The following is a 15,440-nucleotide window of genomic DNA, read 5'->3' on the forward strand; positions in this document are numbered from 1 at the left end:
GACCAAGCAGCTAGGAAGCATTTCGGCTCATGGCTCTTGATAAAACTCTTGTCTTCCTTCATCCACTCTTGTTGCTGCGGTGAACTAACACTTTCGCCTCACCCTCATTTTTGTGCTTATCTTAATGCTACTGTGGGCTCTGCAGAGTGCTTCCTTTATCCAATTCTTTTAGGTAAGACTGTGTGTGCTCCTTCCTCCCTGCCACTTTGGTGGGTGTGCACATGACTATGCATGAATGCGTATGTCTGGCTGCTCTGTATTGTAACACGTGCACTTTTCCTTTGTCTCCTCTTTAACGCTTACAAAGTAGCCACTATTCCATTCGCCACTCCATAAGTATGCCAGCTATAAGGTACAGTAACGCACCCGCCGTTGTAATAATTCTAACAATGTTGTGGATCATGTTACAATGTCACGATTGCTGCGTTCCACACTGCTTGGAAGCTGGAGTTCTTCAAAGAAACAAAAACTATGGCTGACCACCCTGATAAACGGTTATTTGTTTAGATTAGCCTTCTTCTAGAGTCCAACTGATAGGAGATTTGGGGGTTTAATTCTGATGGTTGGCAGCTTAAAAAAAAAAAAACTATAAATGGATGAAAAATTATATATCCGCCGATACTTTCAAAAAGAGCATCCACCCATTTTCTAATCCGCATTATCCTCACGAGCCTCACGAGCGTCACGGGCGTACCAGCGTACACCCTCAACTGGTTGCCAAGCCAATTCAATGAGAACATTGCTATACTAAATTCTTCCAATGCCCAAAATTTGATTCGGGACAAAGCGGACGACGACTAAATCAAAGTAAACGACTCCTGAGGATAAGCGGTTTGGATGGATGAATAGACTCTTAATTAGTCACACTGTCTAGATAAGGACTGACTGTAAACTCTTATTCTCATGTTAGATAATGTTGGACATGGGCATTAACAGACACCTCCGTGTCACCGTGTCAAGTCATGAATCACTTTGCATTGTGATTCATTTTGCATTTGTGGAATATGAGTTCAGCGGCCAAATCCGCAGTTTTTTAGCCATCTTAGGAGGCGGCCATTTTGCTCCTTTCTCTCGACTGAAAATGACCTCGCAGTTGCTCAGGGAACTACCAATCGTGGCTACCTGTTTTCTGAAGCTGAGCCATGATTTGTTGTGACCTGAGCCCTGTGAGCAACTGAGCAACTGTGATGTCATTTTCAGTCTACAGCAAGTGGCAAAATGGCCGCCCCTTGAGAAGGTAAAAAATTTGTAGTGCTTAGTTAACTCAGATTCCGCCAACGCAATATGACTCAGAAAGCAATGTTTAGACTAGTTAAGGCGTTTCGACCAAATTCATGTGAAGAAAATTCTGGGGTTGACTTCGCCTTTCATACATTGGTTAAATATTGACCTATGTCGATTCATTGGTGATGCTTTATAATACTCTTTTCGAGCAGACAGTCTGAAGCGGAAGGCGGGCAGGTAAAGAGAAGAGAAAGACAAACGCTGAGTATACCAATTGGCATTCAGCAAACCAAAACAATGCCTCGTCTTACAAGGTCTGGCTTCTCACGTTGGTGGAATGCAGCAAAAGTTTCAATGATGGAAGTGATCTGTGTTTTGAAAAATGTCAAAACAACTACAAATTACAATTACAAAAATGAAAAAGCATTCTTCATTTTCATAACTTGTTTTTTTTTTTCTTTAGTCTAATATGGTAACAGCAATTAGCAGTTATAAAATGTTGACATAGTGCTTGTCTCACAGGAACTCTGCCACCTTCAAGTCGTTTGAGGACAAAATGGGAAACCTCAAGGTGAGCAATGTCATTGTAACACTATTTCAGTACTCGTATCATGAGGGATGAACAATTCTCATTATTTTATGAACAAATAGCATTTTATTAGGGTTGACTAATTATCGGCCCTTTTATCGGTCCGATCCTGTAAAACGACGAAGATATTGAAAGCCGCATTAAAATACACAAACGTACAACCACTTGAAGTCTCCTCCTAAAAACAATATTTACAAGAAATAATGAAACTTGCACACAGGCCAGTTCACTTGAATGAGAGCCATCGCCGAGGCTCCCCCGGCAGTCACCCGGCGCCGCCTCGTGGGAGGCCGACTTCCGGGGCCGCCGAATAATGACGCTGAAGGATGCCTTTTGCTTTTTAACTGTATGTTTACCTTCGGTGCTGGATGCTCCTATCGTGTGGACTTAATCGAGCTTGAATTGCAGCACAAATGGATGACTTCCACCAACTTTTTATTACAGTGTGAATGATGGCGGACGAGATGGCGTGCGACCAGCAGGACTGGCGGAGTCAACGTAAACAAAAGCAGTGTTGAGCACAGTTGTCAAATTTAAGGCCCGTAGGCCAGATCCAGCCCACATCATTTTTTTTCTGGCCGGCGACGGCAAACTGTTTGCGTCAATTGTCTTCTTGCATCAATTGAAAAATAGTTGAACAATTATTTAAGGCATGAAGCTGCGGCATTGGCCCCTGACTACGGTGGTCCCAACAACCAGGGGTCCACTGCCGGGTACTGCTTTGCAGCCCACACAGTTATATTTTAATACCATAAATACAATATTTTACAGTGGAGCATATAAGCACATTGGGAGAGTGGAGTTTTCTTTCTTTTGGTATTTTTTCTCGACTCTGCGCCAGTACAACTGGGTGTAACGGGGTGTTTGCACCTTTGTGGGATGGAATATCGTGTTTTCCCAGCCAATCCTCGCCGCAGCCCTAATTAGCATCCAAATTAGGGAGGTACGAGAACACACCCAAGTACAACGGGCTTGACATGCGGAAACACTAATTAGACTCGCTGGAGTTTGTGCATAACATTGGCACATAACCTGTAATCACTCCACTTTCGAATCGACCATGTGTGCGATATGGGAAATTAGAGAGCATCTTGTACCTTCCGATCGTACATTTGTGTGCCCCCTCTGCCCCCAATAGCGACAGGTTCACTATTACAATACCTTTTAAGATGATGATGATTATAATTCATTCAATGAATTGATTTGTACAATGATTCAGAGGGATCGTCCCACACTGGTGTCATAATATGAATTAAATAGCATGAGGTGTCCCACGTACATCCGCATAGCGCCGAATTTGTCTGCCTGTGCTTTATTAAATAACACCAAAATCGCGTTTGACCAGCAGTGCTGCAAAAAGAAGACCACCTGGCGTCAGTCTCCCAAAGTTGGGCACAATGCCTTTCTCTCCCAAATTCAAACCAGATTGGACAGGTCAAGTAGGCAGAAAAATGAAGGCTGTTATCCATGCAAGGAGGCTCTCCGATTGCAATGATGTTTTAAGAGTGCCGTTGATATGTCAAACGGATGTCGGAAATGGAGCCCATCTGCTAGCACCGCTTGACGCACAATGAGCGCGGGAAAGGAGGATTAACAAATTAACAAAAGAACGGAAACGCTGTGGGTGTCTGTGACACATTAACAACTGCGTAGCAATTTTTTTTTTCCCCCTCTCCCACTTTAGCGTACCGGTTAGTCCATTAGCACCCTGCACCTGGTACTGGGACACAGCTCATGAATACTGGCCAAGTAAAAGGTGGCTGGCGATGCCTGTGGCAGCGCAGCACAACCTGGATGTTGGTGTTGACACCCAACTATTTCATTTGCATTTCCACATTATTATCTGTCACACAGTGTGTGGCGTACGTTTATATCAATAAGTCTTGGAGAAGCGCTACGTCGCACGTTTCATCTGGAAGAATGCACCTTGGAGTATCAATGTTCTCTCATAACGTATGTCTCCAAGTTGCAAAGATTCCTCTGCATCATGTTATCTTAACAATGACATGAAAGCAAAGCCCATTCGGGGAAAAAAAAAAAAACCTCTGTGAGTCACAATTCACGATCCGGAGAGAATATATTCTGGATGGTGAATGCAAATGGTGAAGTTTGGTTTTTGCGAGCCTCTCACTACTCCATACAGCAGGGGTGGCCAACCCGTGGCTCACGAGCCACATGCGGCTCTTTGGCTGGTTCAATGCAGCTCCCGGTCTTTCACACGACAAGCGTTGAAAACGCCTCGGCGGTGGCAATGCCATTCAAACAACGGTGCTAAATACACAGAACGTACTACATCAGCCTATCATCAATCCCGTTACTTGATTGACATGCAGGGCAACCAATCAGATCACTGAATCACCACTGAAGCGCAAACAATGGCGCTAAGCGTTTAGCTCGTCAGTGAATTACCTCTGATGTCAAGGCAGGGTTTTCCAATACTTAGATCGCAATCGATGGGGAACCAGCACACTGATCCCAAGTCGACCGCGAGGGGTGGGAGGAGGAAATGGGAGGGAGGGGGGGAGGGGGGTGTCCTAAAAAATGGCTCTTTTTCTCTGACTGGTTGGCCACCCCTGCCATACAGTCATCCTAGCATAGACACGCATTGATAGCATTACTTTGAAAGAAGGCCAAGCACAAATTGTCAGGAACAGGGGCCATGTAAAATGGCTGTCCCCTGGCTTCAGCTGCAAGGGGCCGATTGATAGTCCATTCATCACAAGTCCGTGCCTGAGAAAGTGTGTCGAGAGGCGGGACTTTGACCCTTTTTTTGACTGTATTGGTCTTCCACAGGGGGACACTGTGACGCCTTTGAGGCCTCGATCTAGTTTGGGGTTGGTAAAAATGGACACGAGGCTGAAAGGATGAAAAAGGTTTTCTGCATTCTCTGACAACTTCAAGGGCGTTCACAGCTAACCTTGACGCGAGTGCTCTCACGATTGAATATTTGTAGAATTGATAATTCCATCAATTGATCAAGTCATTTTAGTTTGCATTTAAGTGTATTACAAAACCATTTTTCCAATACTGTTTACTTAAAACTGTATTGTTGTTTATGTATCATTAAAAAACAACGACACAACAATTCGGCAACATGATCACATGAGAGGTATTGATGTTCTCGCCAACCTTTTTGTAATGGAGTCAGTTACTGATTCAGTAGTTTTCCAACATAAAAGCACAAAAGAAATAATTCAGCTTTCATGAAGGATGACAGAAATCAGAATAGTTGTTGTTGAGAGGCTGATGAAATCAGAGGATTCGGACAATTTAAATTAAGTTAATCAGTGGCTCGAAATGATTGCTCAATTTTTACAACAGTCGATTCATTTGCTGTTCGATGAGTTGTGGATGAATTTTGACATCTGTACTCCCTGTGCTACTTTGTTTCCTGTGCAGTACAAGGTTGTGGGCCCCCGAGGGGATGAGAGCCCAGCTGATTCGGTCACTCCCACTCAGGAGAACCCGCCTTTCTGATTGCCAGCATTCTGACTGAGACTTCCCACCACCCCATTTTGCAGCAACGTCGCTGAAGGCCTCTGCCAAAACCACACAACTGTTTTTGCGCCCTCTCGTTCGCACCTCTGCTATCCAGCCAACCGCCTTTGACCTTTTGACCTGAGTCGCTCCCCTTCCTGTCCATTTTTGTCAGTGTGAACGCATGCTCGCATGGCGGTGCGGGACACTCCTGGGTTGCACTAAGCCTGGTTGCTGCGCGTCTCCTCTCCGCTGTATCCCAGCAACCGAGCTCTTGGGTGAACACTTTTTTATGATAAACACTTTTTCACTGCTTTGCATCATGTTTTTACAAGGCTGCTGCCGCCATTCTGCATGGAGGGAACCAAGAAGAAAAGTAGCAAGACACACACACACACACACACACACACACGCACACACACGCACACACACACACACACACACACACACACACACATACTGTATGTGAGCATGACTCGCTGATATGTCCGTTTCCTTCTCGCCTTTGCTTGCACTCCTCTCCCGCCAAGAACCACCTTTAGCTCCAATGTTTCGCCGTGCACCACCATGTTGGACGGGTGCACCGGGAGTTAACTCCTCGCCTAGTTTGTCGTCAGGTGGCCATTTTGCATATTCCTGAAATACCATTCTCAAAAATTGTCCATTCGGGTCAATGAGTGAAGCTGCTTGAAATTGTCCCCAAACAAACAGCACGGAGTTGTTTAACTTGTTACACATGCTGTCACTTTTAGTTTTCTTTCAATGTGGAAAACTGCAGAAGAAACATTCTCATGCCAGAAAATGGCAAGCCAACATTAAAAGTGACGTTCATTTGACTTGTGAGCTGTTACGTATAGCGCATTTTGTTTCCTTGGTTGAAATTGCCAAACCTGGATACCTTGGGCCGCCTTTCTTGTCCGCGAGTCTTTTTGTCACAGATATTTTATTTCCACACACAATGGATGAGAAAGAAGTGCAGAAGTGTGTGTGTCACTGTGCGTGGTGTCAAGAGAGCAAGTTTTATGCTGGAATTTGATTAGATGCTTATTATTGTGACCTTGGATCACGTTAGAAAGCTTAAGGTGGATGAGTTTTTGTTTTGCTGTGTATGAATTATCAATAAAACATTCCTTTAAATGAATACATGCTTTGTCTAATTCAAATCTACTCAACAAAAAAGAAGGCTTTATGAATTCATTATTTTGCAGTGGGGCAGCACAGCGAACAATGTTCAGGGTTCGTGTCTGTGCTCCAGCCTTCCTGTGTGGAGTTTACCTGTTCTTGCCGTGCCTGTGCAGGTTTTCTCCCACATTCCAAAAACATGCATGGTGGATTCATTGAACACTTTAAATTGTCCTTCGGTGTGAATGGTTGTTCATCTATGGGTGGATGGCAACTGCTTTAGGGTGTACCGCTAGCTAGGATAGGCTTCAGCATGCCCACCACCCTCTTGAGGCTTAGCGACTTGGATGGATGGATGGATGCGCTGCAGTCTGTTTTCCAAAATTACACTCCTTAGCTTTTTTAAGGCGTATGTTTAATAAATATGGTCAGTACTCATTTTATGTTTTAATTTGATTTCCTGATACATGTAAATGCTTAGAACATCGATTGGCAACCTGTTCCCCCACACAGGCCGCCTACACATTGAGTGGCCCTCGATTCAGTTTGGAAAATGTTGACTGCTGCTGAGCCATTCAAAAATGTAATAGCATTTTTCACCACACGGTGGCAGACGTCGCTCACCAGCGCCTTCAAGGTGGTCCTGTGCATGAATCACCTCTTTCAACACTGATCTCAAAAGTACACGAACAGCAACAATTATATTTTTTCACGGCGTTAACTGGTAGGTTGAAGTAGTGTGCTTCAAAAAGGAGCATTGATGTATTCAACGCTTAATCGTATGACAAACACGAATGGTGGCAAAAGTGGACAACCGGCTGTTGTGACGTCCTCGCATGACAGATATCGACGATGCAAATGCCTTTTTGCTGTGCTCTGCTTATTTCTCTCTCTCTCTCGAGTGTAGGGCAATAACTTGTGCACTATTTGTTCATTCTTGACTACTGTGCTCGTTTTTACTGCATAATTCTATCATCCATCCATCCATTTTCCGATCTGCTTCATCCTCACAAGGGTCGCAAGGGTTGCTGGAGCCTATCCCAGCTCTCTTTCGGCAGTCGGCGGGGGACACCCTGAACCGGTGGCCTGCCAATCGCAGGGCACACAGAGACGAACAACCATCCGCACTCACACCGAGGGACAATTTAGAGTGTTCAATCAGCCTGCCATGCATGTTTTTGGAATGTGGGAGGAAACAGGAGTACCCAGAGAAAACCCACGCAGGCCCAGGGAGAACATGCAAACTCCACACAGGGAGGCCGGAGCCGGGATCGAACCCACGACCTCTGCACTGTGAGGTCGACGCGCAAATCACTGGACCATCGGGCCACTAATTCTCTAATTTAACTTGAAATAATGAAAAATGCCTCTTGCCAGATCATCGTAAAAGAGAAATGGTTCGACCAAGTTAAATAAATAGTGTAATAATTAATTAAATTAATCAGTTTTCATTTCATGTTGTTACTTTCTGTTCTTCGCTAGCTTTCCGATGATACAAACCTTTCGAAAATGGGATCAAGATGAAAGTTTTGGGGCCATTTTCTCCTCAAATGTTTTTATTTAACAGTCTGTCAAAGATTAGGATTATTGTAGCACACGGTCAACAAGATACATCAATCACAAATAAAATACATAAAAAACAAACTAAAGACTAAATCACCAAAAGATAAATAACATGGCAAGAGTGACATATAAAAATTTAATAAAAACAAATATTGAAGGTATTCAAAAGGGGGCAGAATTTCGAAGTTATGAGAGATTTCATGTTTCTAGCAGCAGCTATTGAAAGCAAATACAGACCCATTTTTTCCAGACAGACACAGTTTTATCTATGTCAATTTTCCTTGCGACAGCCGTATAAGAGTATCACAAGAACTCCCAGAGAGATCCCCGGACCCATCTCTCCAGCAGGGTGGACTGATCTCTCACAACTGCCTTGTATGGTCTTTGTCGAAAATATTCTATCTGACATTAATCACTTACAATTGAAAAACAAAGCATAAATTTACATGCAAAAAAAAAGTAGATATTAAAAATAGCTGTGTACATTCATGTCAAATTTATTTATTTGCTCCTCGACCGTGAAGTAGTCGGCAGATTTGTAATGATATAATGACATGAAAAATTGTAAAAGATATAACTAGAAAAAATGTGGCTGACATTTTTTTTCTCCCAAAACATGGCATGAGCCCTTCAAAGACCTTGAAAAATCCTCCACAATTAAATTACCAATCGAATACAAAGGTACGACTGCTTACGAATAATGTTTCATTTGCACTTTTTTTTCAGGTTTTTTGTTTGTTTGTTTTTTTTAAGGGCAAATGACACTGATATATCACGGTAACATCACGGATAGCCTTCTTACTAATACTGTACTGTACAAGAAAAAGCAAAATTTGATTTATTTCCTTAGTTTTTAAACTTTATACAAACCCACTGATGATGCAGGAAGAGAAGTGAATGAAGGTGGCAATTTTTTTGGTTATTTTCCTGAGTTTAGCATTTCCATCTTTGCAGACTCATATCATAGAAAAATGCGAGGGGGGGGGGGTAACAAATTAGCTGTTTTTCTTGCAAGTATGCATGACTATATTTGCCTGCCAAAGAATTGAAAAAAAAACAGCACAAAAAATCCTCCTGACCTTCTACCAGGCATTCATAGAGTCCGTCCTCTCGTTCTCTATGGCTTGCTGGTTCCACTCCCAAAGTCTGCAGGAGAAGAACCGCCTGGACAGCATCAGCAGAGTGTGCTCCAAGATCATCGGACTTCCCACTCACCCTCTGATTGCAGTGTGCGAGCAGCAGATCCTTGGTCTAGCTGCTCAGATCATGAAAGATCCCTCACATGCTCTCTTCCCCGCGTTCGAATGGCTGCCCTCCGGCCGCAGGCTGCGGTTCCCAGCTTGCAGGACAGCGAGAAGGAGATCCACCTTCGTCCCCCAGGCTGTTCTCCTCTTAAACTCTTAAACTCTTATTCCAATATCCCTGACACTCCTCACCCACCATTCAAACTCGTATACCCCATTGTGCAATACGGGCTTACAGTGCAATACTTGACGTGCAATACTGTTTTCATGTGCAATACTGTCTTACTGTGTCCTCACTGTGCAATACTGCTCGATGTGCAATACTATTTCGATGCTGGAGCCACTACCTCAAGACCTCAAGTGCTAAGCTACTCTTATCCTATGTCTTTCCTTGCTCCTACTGTCTCTACAATAAGCCGCTCTCGCACAACTCTAATTGCCCCACGGGGATAAATAAAGTTTTCTGAATCTGAATCTGAAAAAATGAGGTTGCATTGATTCAGTTTTGCACTTGAATCAATGCAATAATTTTTCACCCCTGTGCCTGCCTGCAACATAATAGACTACAAAAAGTGAACAAATACAACATTTTCCAAAAAGTACATTCTTTGAATATCCAAGATCAACCCACAAATGTTTTGACACAGTTTGCGAGTGTTTGTAAATTTCCATCAGAGATGGACCAAGTGAACTATCAGTTTCGGAGTCACAAGTGTCACATCCATCCAGTTTTTGGACTGCTTCTCTTCCGCGGCTGGCACTGATCCCAGCTGCCTTTACGCAACAGGTCAAATCTAAATCATAATGAAATTGAACAACACACGACCTTACATCGATGAATGATTTTGAATGAAACTTCTTTTTTACCATAAAGAAATAAAAACAAAAAAAATGAAGAGTCCAAATTGGCAGCTCCAGTATGACATTACATGTGAAGTACACAACATCAATTTGGAAAACAGCACGGACCCTGTGATTTTTCAAATAACAAAATGGGTTGAAACACATTTTACCAATTCGTGACATCATGACAGGAGCACAGATCAAGGCAACGCAAGCCCTAAACAGCACGGCTGTTGATGAGTCACACGGATCAGATAGTGTTGAAGGAATTCCTGAGAAGTAACTCAAATTGAAACACATCTGCTCTTGAATAATTGTCCTGACCAAATGAAAATTAATAATAATAAGAAGAACAATAATCCAAATAGTATAGATTTGTGCATATAAAGTATGCCTCTGTCATTCTAAATGGAGTACTGTACTGGTGTGGTTTTAAAGTTGTGCTTGTACATCAGTGACCATGAAAGTAATGTCTGTTTAAGGAAGTTGATGGAGACTAGACAAACACAAAGTAATCAAAATTTTAAAGTTTCATTTTGTTCTATGCTTGGTCCACCTCGGGCGTGTGTGCTCTCGCAGCTTGTACACAATGGAGCACAGAGAATCAAGACCAAATTGAAGGCGTTTGTTCACTGGTAATACAGGATGTGCCCCCACTGTGATGAGAATGTCCTTGAGTAAAGTTACAGTTCTCTCAGTTCGTGGAGAAATAATAAAGTACCTATTGTTTGTACAGGCAGTTGTCTTGGTCTAAAAATGTTGACTGAGGGGCGTATTGGAGGGCCAGCCGAAAAGTGCGGCATGCAAAGGAGGGAGAATGTTTGTCTGATATGTGACTTGAAATGTGCATATGTTACCAATAAAAGTTCGGCATAGAGCACAGAAAGTTGAGTTTCAGTTGGAGAAGCGAACACTGAGTGGCTTCATCGATAACTGAGGTCCCTGCCGGCAGCAAAGACAATCTCTTCCTGAGTCTGTTTGTTCAACTTGTTCGAGGCATATCTCTGACGGAAGTACTGTAACTGAGTTCCGATCCGTTGTGTCAAGCAAGTCTGTGTCCTTGTCAATGTCCTTCAAACGTGGAGAACATCACTTTCTGTTTATTTTTCAACTGCAAGTCAAGCAATGGACTTGGCTTTTCGTAGAAAAAAAATTTGAGGCTCTGCTTTTGGTAGCATGTTCACAAAAATGCAAACAGCAAATGAGCATGCAAGGCCTCATACCTCAGTGGTGAGCGCACTGGTCTAGTAAACCAGGGGTTGTGAGTTCAGTTCTCACTGAGGCCTAATTCTTTGTCACAGAGTTGTTATCTGTTGTGTCAGCAAGTCCGTGTACTTGTCAGCATCGTTCGAATGTATAGAACATCACATTTTGTTTATTTTTCTCCTGCAAGGCAAACAATTGACTTGTCTTTTCCCGGAAAGATTTGCTGGGTACACCAATGAGGCACAACTTTTGGTAGCTCGTTATCAAAAATGCTAACGGCGGATGCGCATGCAAGGCCTCGTAACTCAGTGGTTCGAGCACTGGCCTTGTAAACCAGGGGTTGTGAGTTCAATTCTCACTGAGGCCTCATTGTATATAACTGAGTTCCGATCATGTGTGTCAAGCAAGTCTGTGTACTTGTCAGTGTCATTTGAATGTAAAGAACGCTTCTTTCTGTTTATTTTTCTTCTGCAAATCAACCAATGGACTTGGCTTTCTGCTGAGTACACCAGTATTTTGAGGCTGTGGTTATGGTAGCATGTTAACAAAAATGCAAACGGCCGACTCGCGCAAGGCCTCATAGCTCAGTGGTTGGAAAACTGGTCTTAGAAACCAGGAGTCGTGAGTTCAATTCTCACTGAGGCCTCATTGCATATAACTGAGTTTCGATCTTGTATGTCAAGCAAGTCTATGTCCTTGTCAATGTCCTTCAAATGTGGAGAACATCACTTTCTGTTTATTTTTCTACTGCAAGTCAAGCAATGGACTTGGCTTTTCCCGGAAAAATTTGCTGAGTTCACCAGTAATTTGAGGCTGTGCTTTTGGTAGGATGTTAACAAAAATGCGAATGGCAGATGAGCATGCAAGGCCTCATAGCTCAGTGCTTAGAGCACTGTTCTCGTCAGCCAGGAGTTGTGAGTTCAATGCTCACTGGGGCCTGATAGCATATACCAGTGGTCCTCAACTAGAAATGCTGTAGGTCCACTTTTTTTTTATTTTTTTTAAATAAGACCAAAGTCCGGTCCCATGCAGGCGGTCATGGGGAACAGGGCTATATGCCAGTACACAGCAAATAATGAGAGATATTGTGTTGAGGCACAGGAACTCTTTTATTTTGTTAAGTTGTGCCTGCTTAATAATAGAAATAGCCCTTTTAGGGAAATAAGACATTTTTACTTTAACTTTGTGAAACAGTAGTTGTCTTTTTTCCCCCTTATTTTAACAAAAACAAAACAAAATACTCATTTTACCAAAATAAATACTAAACATGAAAACAAGGAGCACAGGAATGTGCAGTGCTGTTCTTCCAGTAAAGGTGAATGCAATGTCTGAGGCATGCAAATATTATTTGAGGACGCCATTGTGATGTTCATTCACCATGTTGCGGTGTTCTGCTGTTAAACAGCTGCAAAGATCCCCGGGTAGACGGGAGCAAAACTGCACACAATCGAAACCTCCCGCGATTCGTCCTTATGTATGGGCACACCTTAAGTTCAAAGGAGCCAATCAGCGCATCGTTATCGCCGACATGCCCTGCTCAGCCTGGGTGTCCAGTTGGTCAAACATTATACAACACACAGTCGCGCTGCTGCGGTCCTCTGCATTACATCTGTTAGTGCACGCAAAGAATACAACAGATAATTATAACAAGCGATCGCGGTAATGCGCAGATTATAGTCCACAAATATAAAATGTATAACGTAAAAATCACGTTATAATTTATTATTTTATACAATTTGCCGAGGGTCCGAACAGAGGAGGTCAGGACAGAGGAGGTCGGCGGTCCGGTCGTGGATCGCGGTCCGCCAGTTGAGGAAGGCTGGCATATACTGTATAATGAGCAAACGGGGTATGAGAGAGAGAGAGATTAGAATACAGTATCGCATAAAATGCTGGAGGGGCTTAAGTGGGGCTACACAGGTTGCTAATGAGGCTATCGTTTACTGCCCAGATCAATAAACTCTGGCAGAGCCGCACCAAAATCACAACTGCCGTATGTCAAGTGTCTCATTAAAGCTCTGATGACTGATGTTAAAACTGCTAGAGTGGGACTGAGTAGTTCAGTGTTTTGTTCCTGATATTTAAAGCTTCAATGCCTGTTTCAAGGGGACTCAAACGACAACCTTTAATAGGCAAATAGGGGCGGGGTCAATGCATATTCATGCTCCGTAGGCACGAGCCGTTATTTAAATCAGGGGTAGGCAACTCCGTCCTAGTGAGCTGCAGTCCTGCTTGTTTTAGAAGTTCCCTCTTTCAACACACCTCATTCAAATGATCAGAATCGTTATCAGGTTTTTACAGAGCTTGCTGATGAGCTGATCGTTTGGATCAGGTGTGTTACTGCAGGGAGAGATGGAAAACATGCAGGACTATGGCTCTCAAGAACGGGGTTGCCTATCCCTCATTTAAATTAACCGTGTTTTATATACATAGCAGTACACCGCCCCACCATTCCCCACAAAAAAAATGTGTTTTAGGCCCAGTGTATCAATATGGTTGTTGCTTCTCAACTGCAAGTGATGCATCTCCCAATGACAATGAACAACGGCTGCGTCTCCTGCTGAAGCTACATGTAAATGAAGCAGCCCACGCAAGACCAAGCCTTCTGCAGGAGCACCAGGAAGGCCACCAGGTAGAAGAGCACGATGACAGCCTGCATTCGAGCATAGAGGAGGAAGAGGATGGCAAGGTGGTGGAAGGAAATGTGAGGGAAAGAGGCGAAGTGAAAAGGATGTTTTGGTCGGAAAAGGAGACAGAGAGGGAAAAAAAGGAGGATAATAATAAATTCAAATTCAGCTCAGCAACATTAATTTAGGAGCAGAGTATCTAAAAAACTTTAGTCTACAAAACAAAAATGAATAAAACAGTTTGTGCTGATTTTTTCTCTCTTTTTTTTTAATCTCTTGAGGGTTTGTTTACTGCACTTGATATCACCTGCTCGGTGCAAAATAAATAAATAAAATACAGCATAGAGGTAATACTCCCTGCGTACTCCCTGACAATGAGTACGCCACTGCCAACTGCTGTAGCGGATGTGCAATTACACTTTATTTTATTCTCTTCGGCAAGAAAGCATGTCCTCCAGAGTCACACGAGCAACCCCTGGCATCGCAAGCTTCTAGAGTGGGTGAGAAGCTTAGTCATCTGGGAGATTCTTGGATGAGAGCCACTGCTACTCTGCATTGAGAGCGGTCAGTTTAGGTGGTTCAGGCATGTTGTTAGGCGAGGTGTTCCGGACAAGTCCCACTATTCAGGACACGCTCTCTCCTGCTTTGCTTGAAAACGCCTTTTCATCCCCCCAGAAAAGCTGGTTGGAGTGGCTGGGGAAAGGGAAGTCTGGACTTGACTGCTTTGGTTGCTGTCCCCGCGACCCAACCCAGATAAGTTGTTCTGGAGATATCCAGAACCAAAACAGAAGCATACTAAGAGTGTGCATGTGTCATGATTCGGGTTTGGGACCAACAGGTGGCACTATAGGGCTCTCCCTGCAGCTGCACACCTGTTGGTCATTAGGTAATTAGTGGCATAAAAGGACTCCCGCCCGACCACTCATTGTCGGGTCATTCTTGCTGTGTGCTGCCGTCATGTTTGTTCTGGTCATGTTTCTGTTGTTGATAGTTTTTTGCTTCAGTCATGGTTTTGTTTGATACTTTGGATTCGTTTTGTTTCCAGGACTTTGTTTGTTTGGGATTTAGTTTTCTCTATGTTTTAATACAATCTGTCAAGTACACCCTGCTCCTCTCTCCTGCCTGCTTTTTGGGGTCCACCACCACCTCGCAACGTGACAGGATGTTTCAACTCAACTCAACTCAACTGTATTTATAGAGCACTTTCAAACAGCCATCGCTGCATACAAAGTGCTGTACATGGAGCAATTTAACATATGCAACAAACAGTAAAGCAAATCGGTAATAAAGATGGTAGAAAGCACCGAACAGCAAAACCAAGAACAAATCTAAGTCATGCTGAGTCAAATGCCAAAGAATACAAGTGAGTTTTGAGGTGGGTTTTGAAGGTGGGCAGTGAGGAGGCTTGCCGAATGTTCAGTGGGAGGTCATTCCAGAGAGAGGGACCAGCAACAGAAAAGGCTCGATCCCCTCTGAGCCTCAGTTTAGTTCGAGGTACTTCTAATAATGTCTGGTCCGCAGACCTGAGGCGCCGGGCAGGTGTGT

At 43.4% G+C, this 15,440-nt stretch overlaps 2 protein-coding genes, 1 long non-coding RNA gene and 2 other non-coding genes across 15 annotated transcripts in view; 4 read left to right on the forward strand and 1 right to left on the reverse strand.

Annotated features, from left to right (window-relative positions):
• LOC109520448 (tumor protein D54-like) overlaps positions 1-5,695 on the forward strand; it is a 30,345-nt gene extending 24,650 nt beyond the window's left edge. For 2 of the 10 annotated variants that reach the window (XM_019877676.1, XM_019877680.1), the window contains 4 exons: positions 146-172; positions 308-352; positions 1,747-1,795; positions 5,213-5,695. In XM_019877676.1, the coding sequence (XP_019733235.1) occupies positions 146-172; positions 308-352; positions 1,747-1,795; positions 5,213-5,290 (199 nt within the window). In that variant the 3' untranslated portion in view covers positions 5,291-5,695. The remainder of the gene's footprint in view (positions 1-145; positions 173-307; positions 353-1,746; positions 1,796-5,212) is intronic. The other 8 variants (XM_019877677.1, XM_019877681.1, XM_019877678.1 and 5 more) reach the window with 4 other exon arrangements.
• Positions 5,696-11,562: 5,867 nt separating this feature from the next.
• trnat-ugu (transfer RNA threonine (anticodon UGU)) lies at positions 11,563-11,635 on the forward strand. The gene has a single exon. It is a non-coding gene; the product is annotated as a tRNA-Thr (tRNA).
• Positions 11,636-11,841: 206 nt separating this feature from the next.
• trnal-uag (transfer RNA leucine (anticodon UAG)) lies at positions 11,842-11,914 on the forward strand. Its single transcript has one exon. It is a non-coding gene; the product is annotated as a tRNA-Leu (tRNA).
• Positions 11,915-13,615: 1,701 nt separating this feature from the next.
• LOC109520447 (tripartite motif-containing protein 55-like) overlaps positions 13,616-15,440 on the reverse strand; it is a 14,915-nt gene continuing 13,090 nt past the window's right edge. For both annotated transcript variants that reach the window (XM_019877675.1, XM_019877674.1), the window contains one exon: positions 13,616-13,921. In XM_019877675.1, coding sequence (XP_019733234.1) covers positions 13,835-13,921 — 87 coding nt within the window. In that variant the 3' untranslated portion in view covers positions 13,616-13,834. The remainder of the gene's footprint in view (positions 13,922-15,440) is intronic.
• LOC109520450 (uncharacterized) overlaps positions 14,282-15,440 on the forward strand; it is an 11,305-nt gene continuing 10,146 nt past the window's right edge. Inside the window, exon 1 of the long non-coding RNA XR_002169182.1 lies at positions 14,282-14,293. This is a non-coding gene — a long non-coding RNA (uncharacterized LOC109520450). The remainder of the gene's footprint in view (positions 14,294-15,440) is intronic.

Source organism: Hippocampus comes, unplaced genomic scaffold (genome assembly GCF_001891065.2).
Source record: "Hippocampus comes isolate QL1 unplaced genomic scaffold, H_comes_QL1_v1.1 scaffold1051, whole genome shotgun sequence".
Lineage (NCBI taxonomy): Eukaryota > Metazoa > Chordata > Actinopteri > Syngnathiformes > Syngnathidae > Hippocampus > Hippocampus comes.